This window comes from Ovis aries, chromosome Y (genome assembly GCF_016772045.2).
Source record: "Ovis aries strain OAR_USU_Benz2616 breed Rambouillet chromosome Y, ARS-UI_Ramb_v3.0, whole genome shotgun sequence".
Classification (NCBI taxonomy): Eukaryota; Metazoa; Chordata; class Mammalia; order Artiodactyla; family Bovidae; genus Ovis; species Ovis aries.
In genome coordinates, this window is record NC_082741.1 from 4591641 (window position 1) to 4608237 (window position 16597).

Genomic DNA, 16597 nt, shown 5'->3' on the forward strand with positions numbered 1-16597 from the left:
TACGGAGGCCACAGGGGAAGGATTCAGACTTGATGTGGAAATCGTCCTCAGGAATCCCCACAAGTGCCACATACAGCGATTTTACATTTTCAGGGTTTCTGATCACCTTTTAGACACAGTGAAGAGGGAGGTGAAGTGTGTGGATTTTTTGAAAAGAGATTAAAGGCAGATGTTGGTTTTGATACCTCTTCCTTGTAGCAGCTGACTTATTTCAACAAAATAAAAGGTTTTAGAAGGAGAGGGGGTTACTCCTGCTCAGTGGATAGGGAAATCATTCAATGCTGAAAAACAAACAGAATTCCTCGAATGCATACCACTCTGGTGGTGCAGGAATTAATACACCTGATTCAGTAACTTCATATTATAATAAATTCGTGGTCAACTGAAACAGGGCCACTTTAGGAGAAAAACATCATAGTCTTCAAGGAGAAATGAACCCTGTCTTCAAGGCTGAGCTCCATATCCCATGAGGAGGGATGCTCTCTGTTTTTCTCTGACGGCCCTTTCCTTCTTCATGCAGGAAGTTTTCTTTTGAATGTTTGCAGTAGACATTTTTTTTTCTGAGTCAACCATTAGCACATCTTATCTGAGAATTAATCTGATATAGATATAATTTATTTTGGAACTTTCTTGAAAGCGTGTGTAACAATGTTGGTTTGGAAATGACTGGAGTGGTGAGTTGCCTTTATGACTGCCACTGTGGCTAAGTGTAGGCTGGTGGCTCAGATGGTAAAGAATCCACCTGCAGTGCAGGAGACCCTGGTTCTTTCTTTGGGCTGGGAAGATCCCCTGGAGGAGGAAACGGCAACCCACTCCAGTATTCTTGCCTGGAGAATCCCAAGCACAGAGGAGCCTGGTGGCCTACAGTCCGTAAGGTTGAAATAATCGGACACGACCGACGGAGTGACTAACTTTGGGGGCGTGATACTGGCATGCTTCTCATTAAACTGTGAGTCTAGTGAGTGGAGAAAACAGCCCAGAATGTTGTTTCTTTTCTAAATTTCCTTCAGGCCACCATGGCATTTGGGTTATGATAAGGAAGGCCAGCCATTCCAATCCTAGAAGGTGTGTGTCAATTTCTTCCTCTGAGCTCAGACCCTCCGAACCTCACAGGGAAAGTCAGGGGTTGGGGTAGAGCCAACACCATCACACAGACATCTACCGTGTCAATCTTTTGTCCAAAAGAGGGTGAGCACTCAGGAAGGAGGGAGGTTCTGGAGACTGACTGTGTGCCCTCTGGGGGTGCAACCCCACTGTGAACATCAGCCTGAAGACAGAGTCTTTCATGAAGCAGGTCTATAAAACCAGCCCCGTCTCTAGCTGCTCAGGAAAAGTGGCCCAGCGGGCACCACCTTCATCTTCAGACCCCTCAGATGCGGGCATCTGTGTCACCCCAGAGCTTGCAGCATTTCCTAGGAGCTGGCTTAGTCCCATCGTGGCCCCGCCCTGAGAAGTCAGCCGAATGCTGCTGCCGCAGGGGTGGACACGGAGAGACACGGTGCCCTGGGCAAGGACCCTCACAAGAGGGTTGAAAAAGATGAGCACCGTGTGCCGCCCTGCACTGCCGCTCGAACGCCCAGGGGCACGTCCTTTCCCAACCTGATCCCACGGCCTTCTCGCTGCCCAGGGTGGAGGCGGGCTTGCCTCCTGCACCCGGTAATTCAATAAAGGGAGCTGGCATTCGGGGAGGCCGTGGATGTCCACGGTCAGCAGTCAGAAGACATTCTTTTTTTTTTTTTTTTTTCCGGGAGGGCATTAACTCAGTCAGTCATCACTATGGCTTATTTGAGAATTAATCTCACAATTGTAAGTTTAATTTGGAACTCTCTTAAAATAGTGTGTGGGCTTCCCTTGTGGCTCAGCTGGTAAAGAAGCCACCTGGAGTGCGGGAGACCTGGGTTCGATCCCTGGGTTGGGAAGATCCCCTGGAGAAGTAAAAGGCTACGCACTCCAGTATACTGGCCTGGAGGATTCCACGGTCACAAAGAGTCGGACAAGACTGAGTGACTTTTCACTTCACTAAAATAGCGTGTAACAGTGTTAGTTTGGAAATTTCCTCCACGGTCCCAGCAAGTTGCCACTCAGACCTTCCTCCTCTACTGCTTCCTACTCAAAAGCCTGTCTGTATCTTCAAAATATGAGGAATGGATAAAGCAGCTGTGGTACATATAGACGATGGAATATGACTTGGCCATAAAAAGGAAAGCCTTTGAGTCTGTTCTAAAGAGGTGGATGAACCTAGAACCTATTATACAGAGTGAAGTAAGTCAGAAAGAGAAACATAAATATCATATACTAATGCATAAGTACAGTCTAGAAAATGGAATTTATTTACAGGGCAACAATGGAGAAACAGACATCAAGACTAGACTAACAGATATGGGGAGAGGATGAGATGTATGGAGAGAGTAACCTGGAAATTTACATTCAGTTCAGTTCAGTCGCTCAGTCGTGTCCGACTCTGCGATCCCAGGAATTGCAGCGAAATTGACATTACCATATATAAAATAGAGAGCCAACAAGAATTTGCTGTATGTCTCAGGAACGTCAAACAGGGGCGCTGTATCAACCTAGAGGGGTGGGATTGGGAGGGAGAAGGGAGGGAGGCTTAAAAGGGAGGGGATATATGTATATCTATGGCTGATTCATGAGAAGGTTTGACAGAAAAGAGTAAAATTCAGTAAAGCAATTATCCTTCAATTTAAAAAACTAAAAAATTTTAAAATGTGATTTTTCATCAAAAATCAAAATGTGATTCCCTCTTATTAGCAGTTCATCAAAATGTCATTCCCTCTCTTTTAGTGGTTCTCGGCCAAAAGCAAGGAGGGAGCACTCTGATAGAAGGGATGGGACGGGGAAGGTATGATCTCTGGGACCTCTGTATTGTCACAGGGGATTCACAGGCTATGTGGGGAGTGACTGTGGAGTTCTGCGTCGAGAGACAAGGGCAGGATCCACTCTGCTTCAGTGCAGGGAGTGAGACGCAGGCTCAGGAGTGTTTGTAAGGGGCGTGAACAGGGCAGGAAGCAGCCAAGTTCAGTGCAGGGAGAGAGACGCGGGTGCAGGAGTGTTTGTCGGGGACTGGAACAAGGGGAGGATCCAGTCTGGTTCAGTGCAGGGATCGAGATGTGGGCTCAGGAGTGATTGTCGGGGGCTTGAACAAGGGCAGAACACAGCCTGAGAGTCAGATGCAGGCTCAGGAGTGTAGGCTGGGGCCTTGAACAAGGACAGGACCAGCCTGGTTCAGTGCAGGGACCGAGATGTGGGCTCAGGAGTATTTGCTGGGGAATGGAACAAGGGCAGGACCCAGTCTTGTTCAGTGCTAGGACCAAGATGTGGGCTCAGGCCTGTCTGTAGGGGGATGAACAAGGGCAGGACCCAGCCTGGTTCAGTGCAGGGACCGAATTGTAGGCTCAGGAGTGTTTGTTGGGGCTTGAACAAGGGCAGGAACCAGGCTGGTTCAGTGCAAACACCGAGATGAGGGCTCAGGAGTGTTTGTCGGGGACTTGAACAAGAGCAGGATCCAGTCTGGTTCAGTGCAGGGACCGAGATGCGGGCTCAGGAGTGTTTCCTGGGGGATTGAACAAGGGCAGGACACACATTAGTTCAGAGAGCGAGTTGTGGGCTCAGGATGGTTTGCCGGGGACTTGAATAAGGCCAGGATCCAACCAGAGAGTCAGATACAAGCCCAGGAATGTTGGTCGGGGCCTTGAACAAGTGCAGGACCCAGCCTGGTTCAGTGCAGGGACCGAGATGTGGGCTCAGGAGCGTTGGTCGAGGACTTGAACCGGTGCAGGACCCAGTCTGGTTCAGTGTAGTGACCGAGTAGTGGGCTCAGGAGTATTTGTCAGAGCTTGAAAAGGGGCACGACCCAGCCTGGTTCAGTGCAAGTACCGAGATGTAGGTTCAAGAGTATTTGTTGTGAGTTCTGACAAGGGCAGAACCCAGTCTGGTTCAGTGCAGGGACTGAGATGTCACTGAAGGAGTGTTGGTCGAGGACTTGAACCAGTGCAGGACCCGGCCTCGTTGAGTGCAGGGACTGAGATGTGGGCTCAGGAATATTTGTCGGGGGCTTGAATAAGTGGAGGACTCAGCCTGGTTCAGTTAAGGGAATGAGATGTCGGCCCAGGAGTGTTGGTCTGGGCCTTGTACTAGTGCAGGACCCAGCCTGGTTTATTGCAGGGACCGAGATGTGGCCTCAGGAGTGTTTGTCAGAGGCTTGAACCACTGCAAGATTCAGCCTGGTTCAGTGCAGGGACTGATATGTGGGCTCAGGAGTATTTGTCAGGGTCTTGAACAAGAGCAGGTCCCAGCCTGGGTGAGTGCAGGTACGGAGATGTGGGCTCAGGAGTATTCTGGGGGTGGGGGGGAATGTAACAAGGCCGGACCCACTCTGGTTCACTGCTAGGACCAAGATGTGGGCACAGGCCTGTTTTTCGGGGGCATAAACAAGGGCAGGACCCCACCTGGTTAAGTGCAGGGACCAAGATGCGGGCTCAGGAGTTTTTGTCGGGGCTTGAACATGGGCAAGACCCAGGCTGGTTCAGTGCAGGGTCAGAGATGTGGGCTCAAGAGTGCTTGCTGGGGCTTGAACATGGGCAGGACCCAGCCTGGTTCAGTGCAGGGGCTGAAATGAGGGCTCAGGAGTATTTGTCACTGTCTTGAACAACGGCAGGACCCAGCCTGGTTCAGTGCAGGTACCGAGGTGTGGGCTCAGGAGTGTTTTGAGGGGCCTGAACAAAGGCAGGACCCAGCCTGGTTCAATGCAGGGACTGGGATGTCGGCTCAGGAGTATTTGTTGGGGTATGGAACAAGGGCAGGACACAGTCTGGTTCAGTGCTAGGACCAAGATGTGGGCTCAGGAGTGTTTTGAGGGGCTTGAACAAAGGCAGGACCCAGTCTGGTTCAGTGCAGGTACCAAGGTGTGGGCTCAGGAGTGTTTTGAGGCGCTTGAACAAAGGCAGGACCCAGCCTGGTTCAGTGCAGGGGCTGAAATGAGGGCTCAGGAGTATTTGTCACTGTCTTGAACAACGGCAGGACCCAGCCTGGTTCAGTGCAGGTACTGAGGTGTGGGCTCAGGAGTGTTTTGAGGGGCTTGAACAAAGGCAGGACCCAGCCTGGTTCAGTGCAGGGACCGGGATGTCGGCTCAGGAGTATTTGTTGGGGTATGGAACAAGGGCAGGACCCAGCCTGGTTCAGTGCAGGTACCGAGGTGTGGGCTCAGGAGTGTTTTGAGGGGCTTGAACAAAGGCAGGACCCAGCCTGGTTCAGTGCAGGGACCGAGGTGTGGGCTCAGGAGTGTTTTGGGGGGCTTGAACAAAGGCAGGACCCAGCCTGGTTCAGTGCAGGGACCGGGATGTGGGCTCAGGAGTATTTGTTGGGGGATGGAACAAGGGCAGGACACAGTCTGGTTCAGTGCTAGGACCAAGATGTGGGCTCAGGCCTGTTGTTCTGGGGCATGAACAAGGGCAGAACCCAGCCTGCTTCAGTGCAAGAACCAAGATAGGGGCTCAGGAATGTTTGTTGGTGGCTTAAACAAAGGCAGGACCCAGCCTGGTTCAGTTCAGGGAGTGAGATGTGGGCCCAGGAGTGTTGGTCGGGGCCTTGACCAGTGCAGTACGAAGCTGGTTGAGTGCAGGGACCAATATGTGGCCTCAGGAGTGTTTGCCAGAGGCTTAAACCAGAGCAAGATTCAGCCTGGTTCAGTGCAAGGACTAATATGTGGGCTCAGGAGTATTTGTCGTGGTCTTGAACAAAGGCGGGACACAGCCTGGTTCAGTGCAGGTACCGAGATGTGGGCTCAGGAGTGTTTCTCGGGGCTTTGAAATAGTGCAGAACCCAGCCTGGTTCAGTGCAGGGACCGAGATGTGAGCTCAGGAATATTTGTTGGGGGCTTGAACAAGTGCAGGACCTAGCCTGGTTCGGTGCAGGGAGTGAGATGAAGGCTCAGGAGTGTTTCTTGGGGGGATTCAACAAGGGCAGGAGACACCTCAGTTCAGGGGCAGGGAGCGAGTGTGGGCTCAGGATTTTTTGCCGGAGGCTAAAATAAGGCCAGGACCATCCTGAGATCAAATGCAGGCTCAGGAGTGTTGTTCGGGGCCTTGAACAATTGCAGGACCCAGACTGCTTCAGTTCAGGGACCGAGATGTGGACTCAGAAGTATTTGGTGGGGCTTGAACAAGGGCTGGACAGAGCCTGGTTCAGTGCAGTGAGTGAAACGCAGGCTCAGGAGTGTTTCCTGGGGACTGAACAAGGGCAGGACACACCTTATTTCTGAAAGTGAGTTGAGGGCTCAGGAGTGTTTGCCGGGGGTTGAATAAGGCCAGGAACCAACCTGAGAGTCAGATACAGGCTCAGGAGTCTTGGTCATGGCCTTGAACAAGTGCAGGACCCAGCCTGGTTCAGTGCAGGTACCAAGATGTAGGTCAGGAGTATTTGTTGTGGGCTCTAACACGGGCAGGACCTAGACTGGTTCAGTGCAGGGAGTGAGATGCACGCTCAGGACTGTTTGTCGGGGGCTTGAACAAGGGCAGGACCCAACCTGGTTCAGTGCAGGGACCGAGATGTGGGCTCAGGACTGTTTGTCGGGGGCTTGAACAAGAGCAGGACCCATCCTGCTTAAGTGCAGGGAATGAGATGCAGGCTCAGGAGTGTTTTCTGGGGGATTGAACAAGGGCAGGACGCACCCTAGTTCAGGGGCAGGGAGCGAATGTGGGCTCAGGGTTGTTTATCGGGGGCTTGAAAAAGGCCAGGAACCAGCCTCAAAGTAAGATGCAGGCTCAGGAAGGGTTGGGACATTGAACATGTTCAGGACCCAGCCTGGTTCGGTGCAGGGAGCGAGATACGGGCTCAGTAGTGTTTGCTGGGGTCTTTAACAGGGCGGGAAGCAGCCTAGTTCAGTGCAAGGAGAGAGATGCAGGCTCATGAGTATTGTCAGGGGCTTGAACAGGGCAAGACCCACCCTGGTTCAGGGCAGGGAGTGAGCTACGGTCTCAGAAGTGTTTGTCGGGGGCTTGAACAGGGCAGGAACCAGCCTGGTTCAGTGCAGGGACCGAGATGTGGGCTCAGGAGTGTTTGTCGGAGATTGAACCAGTGCCGGATTCAGCTTGGTTCAGTGCTAGGACCAAGATGTTGGCTCAGGAATGTTTGCGGGGGCTTGAATAAGACCAGAAACTAGCCTGAGGGTCAGATACAGGCTCAGGAGCGTTGGTCCGGGCCTTGAACAAGTGCAAGACCCAGCCTGGTTCAGTGCACGGACAGAGATGTGGGCTCAGGAGTGTTTGTCGGGGTCTTGCACAAAGGCATGTCCCAGGCTTGTTCAGTGCAGCGAGTGAGATGCGGGAACAGGAATGTTTCCTGGGGATTGAACAAGGGTAGGACACATCTTAGTTTAGGGGCAGGGAGCGAGTTGTGGGCTCAGGATTGTTTGCTGGGGGCTTGAATAAGGCCAGCAACCAGCCTGAGAGTCAGATATCGGCTCAGGAGTGTTGGTGGGGGCCTTGAACAAGTGCAGGACCTAGCATGGTTCAGTTCAGGGACCAAGATGTGGGTTCAGGAGTGTTTGTCGGGGCTTGAATAAGGGTAGGACCCAACCTGGTTCAGTAGAGGGAGTGAGATGTGGGCTCAGGAGTGTTGTTCGGGGCCTTGAACCAGTGCAGGACCCAGCCTGGTTCAGTGCAGGGACAGAGATGTGCGCTCAAGAGTATTTGTGGGGAGTTGAACAAGTGCAGGACCCAGCATGGTTCAGTTCAGGGACCAAGATGTGGGTTCAGGAGTATTTGTCATAGTCTTGAACAAGTGCAGGACCCAGCCTGGTTCAGGGCAGCGAGTGAGATGTGGGCTCAGGAGTGTTTCCTGGGGCATTGATCAAGGGCAGGACACATCTTAGTTCAGGGGCAAGGAGCGACCTGTGGGCTCTGGATTGTTTGCCTGGGGCTTGAATAAGCCCAAGAACCTACCTGAGAGTACGATGCAGGCTCAGGAGTGTTGGTTGAGGCCTTGAACAAGTGAAGGACCCAGCCTGGTTCAGTGCACGGAGATGCGGGCTCAGGAGTGTTTGTCGGGGGCTTGAACAGGGCGGGAACCAGCGTGGTTCAGTGCAGGGAGAGATATGTCGGCTCAGGAGTGTTGGTCGGGGGCTTGAACAAGACCTAGTCTGGTTCAGTGTGGGGACTGAGATGCGGGCTCAGGAGTGTTTGTCAGGGACTTAAACAAGGGCGGGACCCAGCCTGGGTCAGTGCAGGGAGCAAGATGTGGGCTCAGGAGTGTTTGTCAGGGGCTTGAACAGGGCAGAAAACAGCGTGGTTCGGTGCAGGGAGAGAGATGTGGGTTCAAGGGTGTTTCTCGGGGGCCTGACTCATACAAACCGGTGGCTGCGTCCTTGGAAAGCTGTAAACAGACATCTGGTGTGGTGAGCTGGGAGGACGCAGGCTGAGAGACCTTTAGTGGCTGGGCCGTGCAGGATTTGCGGGATTAGATTCACTTTCGGGGGGAAATGCCAACCACTTCAGGAGTCCTTTCCTCTCTGCTTGCCCTCCCTTGTGTCAGCCTGTTCTCAAGTCCTCCCCTTCTGTCTGCAGCCTCAACTCTGGAAAGAGACATTTCAACCCGGCCCTCTGGCCAGGGGGTCCTCCTTCCATTTAGGATCAAGGTAGATTCCTTTGCACAACTCTGTACCGTCTGGGGTTTCAAAGCACCTACTTCTCTTTCTACTGACTTTGAACCATTCAGTCCACAGAAACCTACAAGAGACGGAAGATTCTCCCCAGGCTCGCTTTTCCCCTGGAGGGACAGCCCCATGTCTCTGCTCCCCTGATCGGTCCAGTTTCTCAAGCGTCATCTCCCCTCGTGGTGTCAAGCCCTTCCCCTTCATCTTCTCCAGTCTGTCGCTGGCCCCCAGAACGCCTCTTCCTCTCCAAGCACAGGTACCCAGACTGCGTGTCCACCTGTCTGTCCAGACGGTCCTTGGTCTCCTGGCTGTATTTCGAGGCGGGCTTTCGCTTGCTTGTTATTCCTTTGGCTGTGTTGGGCCTTAGCTGCAGCACACAGCATCTTCACTGGATCACGTGCGATCTTTTTGTCTCTGCGGTGCACAGACTCTCTGGTTGTGGTGCACGGGCTTGCTTGCCCCATGGCATGTGGGGTCTTAGTTCCCCAAACAGGGATGGAACCCATGTGCCCTGAACTGCAAGGTAGCTTCTTACCCACTGGCCCACCAGGGAAGTCCTGAGACTTTCAGCATCATGACGCTGCAATCACTTCCTTCTGACCAGTCTTCACCGGGCACCTTCTCATCTGTTAGGACCCAGATTCTCCTGAAGCTCGGCATTTCCTAAGCCAGGCTTTGGCTTACCTCGACACACTGTCACGGGACCCCTGGACCACTGGAAACTGAATACAAACCACACAGTGATCTGAACTCCTCCTCTTCTACTTTGTCCATTCCGTTGGTTCCTCTCACCGACAACACTTGCTGCCGTGCAGCTGAGTGATATTTCCTTATTTACTCAACATGTATTTATTTGGCTGCACTGGGTGTTAGCTGCAGCAGGCAAGGTCTTTGTTGTGGCATCCAGCAGCGAATGTTCTTTAGTTGTGGCATCCGGGCTCTAGTTCCCAGATCAGGGATCGAACCCGGGCCCCCCTGCACTGGGAACATGGAGTCTCAGCCTCTAGACCGCCAGGGACGTCCCAGTGATGTACATTTAAAAATACATGCATTTAACATCAGAAAACGGACTGAGTTTATCAATTCATCTTGCAGACTTAGATCCCTGGTTGAGATCTCTAGCTGTTTCTTGTCCAAATGACGGAACTTGCTCCATATACGGGAAGCTCCTTTTAATGTGCGCTAATTAGAGGAACGTGTCTGGGTGTTGGTTAAAAGGTACCAATAACACTGGAATCTCGGACCTCATCACAGAGCCAACTCCCACCAAGCCCTCCTCTTTGGCTGGCTCCTGGGGTTTCTTCCTTTTGACTATTATGAATGGCGCTGCAAGCGGACATCTGCGTGCCAGTTTCTGTGTGGACAAACTGATTCATCTCTCTTGAGTACTTACCCAAGAGTGGAAATGCTGGGTAATGCATGGTCGATATCTGTTTTGCTTTTTAACACATTTCTTGACCGGGGGATTCTGGCAGAAACTAACACCTGTGGCTGGCAACTTGTTAGGTGAACACTGAGACACATCAGTCAGGCAACAAAAGATGCATTCATGTCTCTGCTCAGTAAGTTCTTAAGAAACTGGCCAAGTTAACTTCCACTGCCTCCTTACATATTGCTTCTATATTGAGGCCGTCTCATTGACCCTACAGGCCCCAATTTAAAGGAGGTGCCCACCACTGTTCCCCCTAAGATACTGTTCTTCGCTTCGCAGCATGTACAGCAATTTGCAACTGTACATTCCTATGGGTCCTTAACTGTCTCTCTCATATGAAATTCCACATTGCACGGGGGTCAGATCACGTCCGTCTGGTCTAACACTGCTGGGAAACAAAACCCGTCAGCTGCTGTGAGTTATCTAGCCCGCAAACGTCTGGGATATACTTGAGCTACTGCTTCCAAGGGGTTCTGGGCAGAGAAAGGAAGGTGTGTGTCCGCAGCTAACAGGAGGGTGGGCAGCCCGTGAATCCACAGGGACTCTCATCAGACCCGAGCGGCTGGTCTCTGACACCTTCCACAGCACTCGGGGGACCCTGCAGCCAACAGGCTGAAGGCTGAGTTCCCTTCAACCCCAAACCCGGGAGCCAAGTTCTTGCTGGGTGGTGCAGGGGTGGGGACGGTGGTGGGGAGTGGTCGTCAAGACAGTCATATGGACAGACTGCGGTTTGCAGAGGAGGAATCGAGGTACCAAAATGAGAGAAGCCGAACAGCAGTGAGACATGTACACCACCCACGGGTGTGAGCTAGCCAGCTAGTGGGAAGACGCAGGATAGCACAGGGACCTCGGCTCGGGGCCCTGTGATGAGCTGGAGGGGTGGGATGGGGGCTGAGAGCGACGCTTAAGAGCGAGGGGATATACGTATAGGGAGACATGTAGCTGATTCACTTGGCTGCAAGGCAGAAACCAACACAGCATTGTAAAGCTATTAGCCTCCAATTAAAAATAAATTTACAAAATAAAGACAAAAAAAAGGTACCGTTAGAAAAAGAGATGGATGAAAAAACCTCAGATCCCAGTCATCGAGACCAAGGTTAAAAACCTGCCCCAAGAGTAACCAGGAGACGCAAGTTTGATCCTTGGCTCGCGAAGATCTCCCTGGAAGAGGAAATGGCAACCCATGCCCAGTATTCTTGCCTGGGAAATCTCACGGAGAGGAGCCTGGAGGGCTACAGCGACTGTACCGTGTTTGGGGGAGGGTAACCACCAGCGGATGCTCTTCTCAAGGGACCGCGAGCCTAGCGATAGATGACCTGTAGGAACCCCGCAGGGATGCTGAAAACACAGGCGCATCGTGGTTGCGTCAGATCCGGCCTTGGACGGGCCAACAGCTCGCCTCACCAACACGACTGCGTGTTAGGAAGGGGATCGGCAGAGAACAAACAGCTCATCACCCGGGGGCCTGGTGTTTCCCAACAGCGAGCGCTGCAGACTGATATTTCACAGCTTCCCGGAGGTTCGCTCGATAATGCTGAAGACCGCAGTCACGAGGCAGCCAATGAAGGCAAGAGAGAAGAGCTGGCATTCGAGAGGCTTCGTATTTTCTCCATTAGTGGGCATCTCTCAAACCTGTATACGGAAAATAGTCTCCTTAAATAAAAATGGATTCAGGCACTTCCCTGGCGGTCCAGCGGTTAAGACTCTGCCTTGCAAGGCAGGAGGTGCAGGTTTGATTTCTGGCTGGGGAGCTAGGATCCCACAAGCTTCCTGGTCAAAAACCCAGAGCATAAAACAGAAACAATATTGTGACAAATTTCAATAGACGTAAAAAAATGGTTCAGATCAAAAATAATTTTTTTTAAAAAAAGGATGGCAAGAGTGTGTTCTGTGGGCTGCCTTCAACAGCGTGGGCCCACGGGGAAATAAATGCAGGGCTGGCTGCATCCAGGTGAGACCTGTACGAGTCAGTTCTGCATCCGGACAATGCTCTTGCGATGCCAAACATCCCTGATAGTTTAATTACCAACAATGTCTATGTATTTCCCTGTGGATCACGATTAACAATGTGGGGAATGATGACGTTCTCTGGAGTGTTGCCCTGAGTGTTAACCTTTAACAGTCAGCCCCAGCACTGGCCTCACAAGATGCAAAACCTAATTGTACCTCACTTCGTCTCCTCAAGACGTTAAGACGTTAAGACTCAGAGAAGGATAACAAGGGGCAGTTTGGGGCTTCCCGGATGGCTCAGCAGTAAGGAATCCGCCTGCCTATGCAGAAGACCCGGGTTCGATCCCTGGGTTGGGAAGATCTCTTGGAGAAGGGAATGGCAACCCACTCCAGTATTCTTGCCTGGAGAATTCTATGCATAGAGGAGCTGGGCAGGCTACAGTCCATGGAGTCACAAAGACTTAGACACAACCGAGCAACTAACACTTCAGAATTCAGTATCCAGTGAAGACGTCCTTCGGAAGTGGAGAAATAGACACGGTTCAGAGAGATTTTATATCATGGGACTCATATGTAAACATTAAGGGGCATTAGTCATTGACTAGAATTTCTAGAATGGCGATAAAAACGTACTGAAGGAGGAATCCTTTTGTTTTTGACTTTTAAAGGGAATAGTGAGTACATCACCAACTAAGAGTATTGACTCGGCTTACAGAGAAATAGGTGTTCTTTACAATAAATACGTGTCCTTATCTGACTGAGACTCTGAATGTGGAATGCAAGCCAATTCTTCCACAAAGCGGATTTTGTAAACAAGTCATTTTAAATGCTTCTGCATAATATATGAACTCACCACCTCTTTGACAAGGTTCTCAATGAGTAAATGTATTTAATAGCATGTTTCCCCTGGTCTCATGCTTAATAAGAGATGCAAAGACGCGCCGTTTACAGAAACATGGGTGGGCCCAGAGATGATCGTACTAAGTGAAGGAAGTCAGAGAAAGACAAATACCGTATGGTATCATTTATACGTGCAGTGTAAAACAAACGGCAGAAACGACCTTATTCACAAAGCACAAACATTTGGGAAGAATGTGATCACTTACAAATCAAGTAAGTGACCATTTCACTGAGAACCTTTATCTGCAGAGTGCAAAGAAAGCTTGGTTCACTGACCGTATGTACATGCCTACTGTATATAAAATAGATAACAAGGACGTACTTGTACAGCACAGCAAACTCCACTCAATATTCTGGAATAACCGATAATAGGAAACAATCAGAAAAAGAATAAATACATGTATGTCAGCAAATCAGTTTGCTGAGCACCTGAAGCTACAGAACAGTGTGAAACAAGTATGTTTCAATAAAAATGTTAAAGTATACATATGCAAAGACCATCTTACAGTATTAATACTGTTTGTGGCTTAAAAAAACAAAGAGTCAACCAGTCACATTTATGTTTTATAGAAGATAATTTTAAGTCTTTATTGAGTTTGTTACAATATCGTTTCTGTTCTGTTTCGGATTTTTGGCCATAAGGCATGTGGGATCTTAAGCGCCCCAACCAGGGATCGAACTGACACCCCCAAGCACTGGATGGTGAAGAGCACCACCAGGGAAGTCCTTGGGATATGACATTTTTAAAAAAAGAGAATGATAAAATCATACTCACAAATAAAACAGAAACAAGAGTCAAAACTTTTATTCAATGAAATTAACTGGTGAGGGAAACAGTAACATGTTACAAGCAATTTCAGGGAGAATTCAAAGAGACACGTATACAGGGCCATCAAGAAATACTGAGATCAATTAGCTGAAACGGTGCAAAACTGGTCAAAGGCCAGAAATAATCACGAACAATCATCACCGTCACACACATTTCTTTCATTTTTCTAAGACCTTACACAGTTGAAAATCAGCTTAAGACAATCAGTAACAGAACACCCCGTGATTATATCATTCTCATTTTTCCATGATGTTCCCAATGCAAAAGGCTGAGGAAGTCTGTTGTTATCCAGTCGCTAAGTCATGTCCGACTCCTTACAACCCCATGGACTGCAGCGTGCCAGGCTTCTGGAAGAAATCTATTAGAAGGCGTTAATCACCAGCACGTAATGTCCGATAAACTGATCCCCAAATGGGTTCTTGGTGATACCAAGACTGCATTTTCCAGTCCAATTCTATCTCCACCAAAGAGCGTATTAGAAAAATAAATGATCTTAAAGGAAACAATTTCTCTGAGGTAGAAAATGTTCTCGAACGTGCATACGCACCTCGACGTAAGACGTAGGCTACAACGATGTCCACGCCGACAGCAAACAATGGATGATTGCGGTCACGGGCTCTGACCACAGGTCCTGATGTGAATTTCCCACTCAGATTACAAACAGAATGACCACCTCACTTGTAACAGTTGTTACTGCCCTTGAAGACAAAAATGCACTTAAGACTGATACAGTACTTGATGTCTATAAATAGAAATAAATATGTACCTACATATATATACATATAAGCACATACATATATGCATACATATTTTACAGTTGCCAGCCAGGGTTGAGAACACCAAAGAAGATAAAGGACGTGAAGCCAAATTATTCAGATTAAATACGATTATTCGAGTGAGAATCTTCTATCTTGTGTTCTGGGCTGGGTCTGCCTTCTGCATGTCAAGTGAGAGTTTGCAGCCGGTGGAGAGCGCCGGCCCGGCCCTCCGCGGGCTGAGAAGGCTTGGAGTTGAAGGCCGGTTCCGGGGGAGGTCTGGGCGCGGGGCTTCCCTCCAGCTCCTCAGGGCATCCCCCAGCCCTTTCCCAGCAGAGACAGCCGGGGCAGGGGCGGGTGGGCACCGTCTCAGTCGTAGGGAGGCAGGCCGAACAGCTCGGGCTGGAAATCCTGCAGGGAGCCCAGCACGAGGGTGGCCTTGGAGGTCAGGTCTGGGTTCAGCTTTCCGTCGGGGACCATGACCACCTGCATCCCGGCGGCGAGGGCCGCCTCCACCCCATTGGGTGCGTCCTCGAAGACCAGGCACTGCGGGGCAAGGGAGGCAAAAAAAAAAAAGAGGGTTGAGTCGTCCCAACCTGTGCACAGACCACAACAGATAGGAAACTTTAACCTATGGGGGTGATGTTTGGAGCTCGGCACCCTTAGCGGGCACCCCAGGACACACTTTCAGGACACTGAGGAGCTCAGCAGCCCACACTTTCAGGACAATGAGGAGCCTTGCACCTGGAGCGGGCACCCCAGGACACACTTCCAAAAGTCTTAGGCAGTGGCTGGTCAGGAACACTCCTCTCACAGCATGTGTGTGTAACTGGGTGGGTGTGAGGGAGAGGCAGCCCACCCACTACAGTGCCAGGCAGACAGCGGGCACCTGAGCGGCGCCTGCTATGTCTGGGGCGGTGGCCGAAGGGCCCTGTTCAGGACTCGGAGCCACACAGGGGAGCACAGAGGCCAGCCAGCACTCTCCTGCCACTGTCCCCGGTGAGGGACCCGCACCGACCGAGGCTCAGAGGTGAGCTGAAGGTCACAGCGGCAGGAGGGCCACAGCGTTAAGGGATGGTGTCCGGGTCTCCAGAATGCAGTGTGGAGCATTCTGGAGCCCTCACCAAGCTGAGGGCTCAAATATATCTGGATTTCATCTCCAGGAGAACGGATGAGCTTAATTAAACTGTAGCTGGAGGGGTTTAATTTAGAAGGGATGACATTTGCAACGAACGACTGGGGAGGTGAAGCGAAGCGTTTCAGGGGCTCAGCACCCGGAGGTGGCGACCCTGCTCCTCCAGAGATGCTCAGACTTGGCGGGCGGCCCTGTGGGATGGCCCACGTCCACAAGCTTCACCCAGCTGCTCGTCTGAACCACCAGGGAGTCAGGAGGTCCCTGAAAGACGAGCATCGACAGAACTAAGACGGTCCACTTGCTAGCGATGAAGAATCTTGCTAAGGAAACAGAATCTCTGTGTGATGGTGGTGGATGGAAGGGACAGTGGATGGGATCAGGGAAATCCTTCAGAGGCAACGTGGAGCCTGATGGACGACACAGCCCCTGTTGAGGCGAAGGGGAGTCCAGGCTTTCTGACGAGGAGGGCACTGGGGTCACCATTACGGCGGAGGGAAGGAGAGCCTGCTTCCTGACAGCCTGGGTTTGAGGGCACTGGGGAGAGCAAGGCAGACAAGACGGGCCTGCCTGTGTCCTGGGGGAGCAGGACTGGGCTGGGTGTGAGCAGGGGGGCTGGGTGTGAGGTGAGGTGGCTGAGTATGAGAGATGGGCTGGGTGTGAGAGGAGAGGGCTGGGTGTGACTAGAGATGGCTGGGCATGCACAGAGGTGTGTGAGTGCGAGCAGAGGTGGGTGAATGTCAGAGGCAAGGGCTGGGTGTGACCACAGATGTCAGGGTGTGAGCACAGCTGTGTGAGTGTCAGAGAAGAGGTCTTGGTGTGAGAGGCAAAGGCTGGGTGTGTTTAGAGATAGCTGGGTGTGAGCACAGGTGTTTGAGTGTCAGAGGCGAGGGCTGGGTTTGAGTAGAGGTGTGTGAGCATCAGAGGAGGT

The 16597-nt window shown here is 51.3% G+C and overlaps 1 protein-coding gene across 3 annotated transcripts in view; it reads right to left on the reverse strand.

Annotated features, from left to right (window-relative positions):
- Window positions 1-13739: 13739 nt before the first annotated feature.
- PUDP (pseudouridine-5'-phosphatase) overlaps window positions 13740-16597 on the reverse strand; it is a 57402-nt gene continuing 54544 nt past the window's right edge. For 2 of the 3 annotated variants that reach the window (XM_015104782.4, XM_060408631.1), the window contains exon 4: window positions 13740-15080. In XM_015104782.4, coding sequence (XP_014960268.2) covers window positions 14904-15080 — 177 coding nt within the window. In that variant the 3' untranslated portion in view covers window positions 13740-14903. The remainder of the gene's footprint in view (window positions 15081-16597) is intronic. The other variant, XR_009598984.1, reaches the window with a different exon arrangement.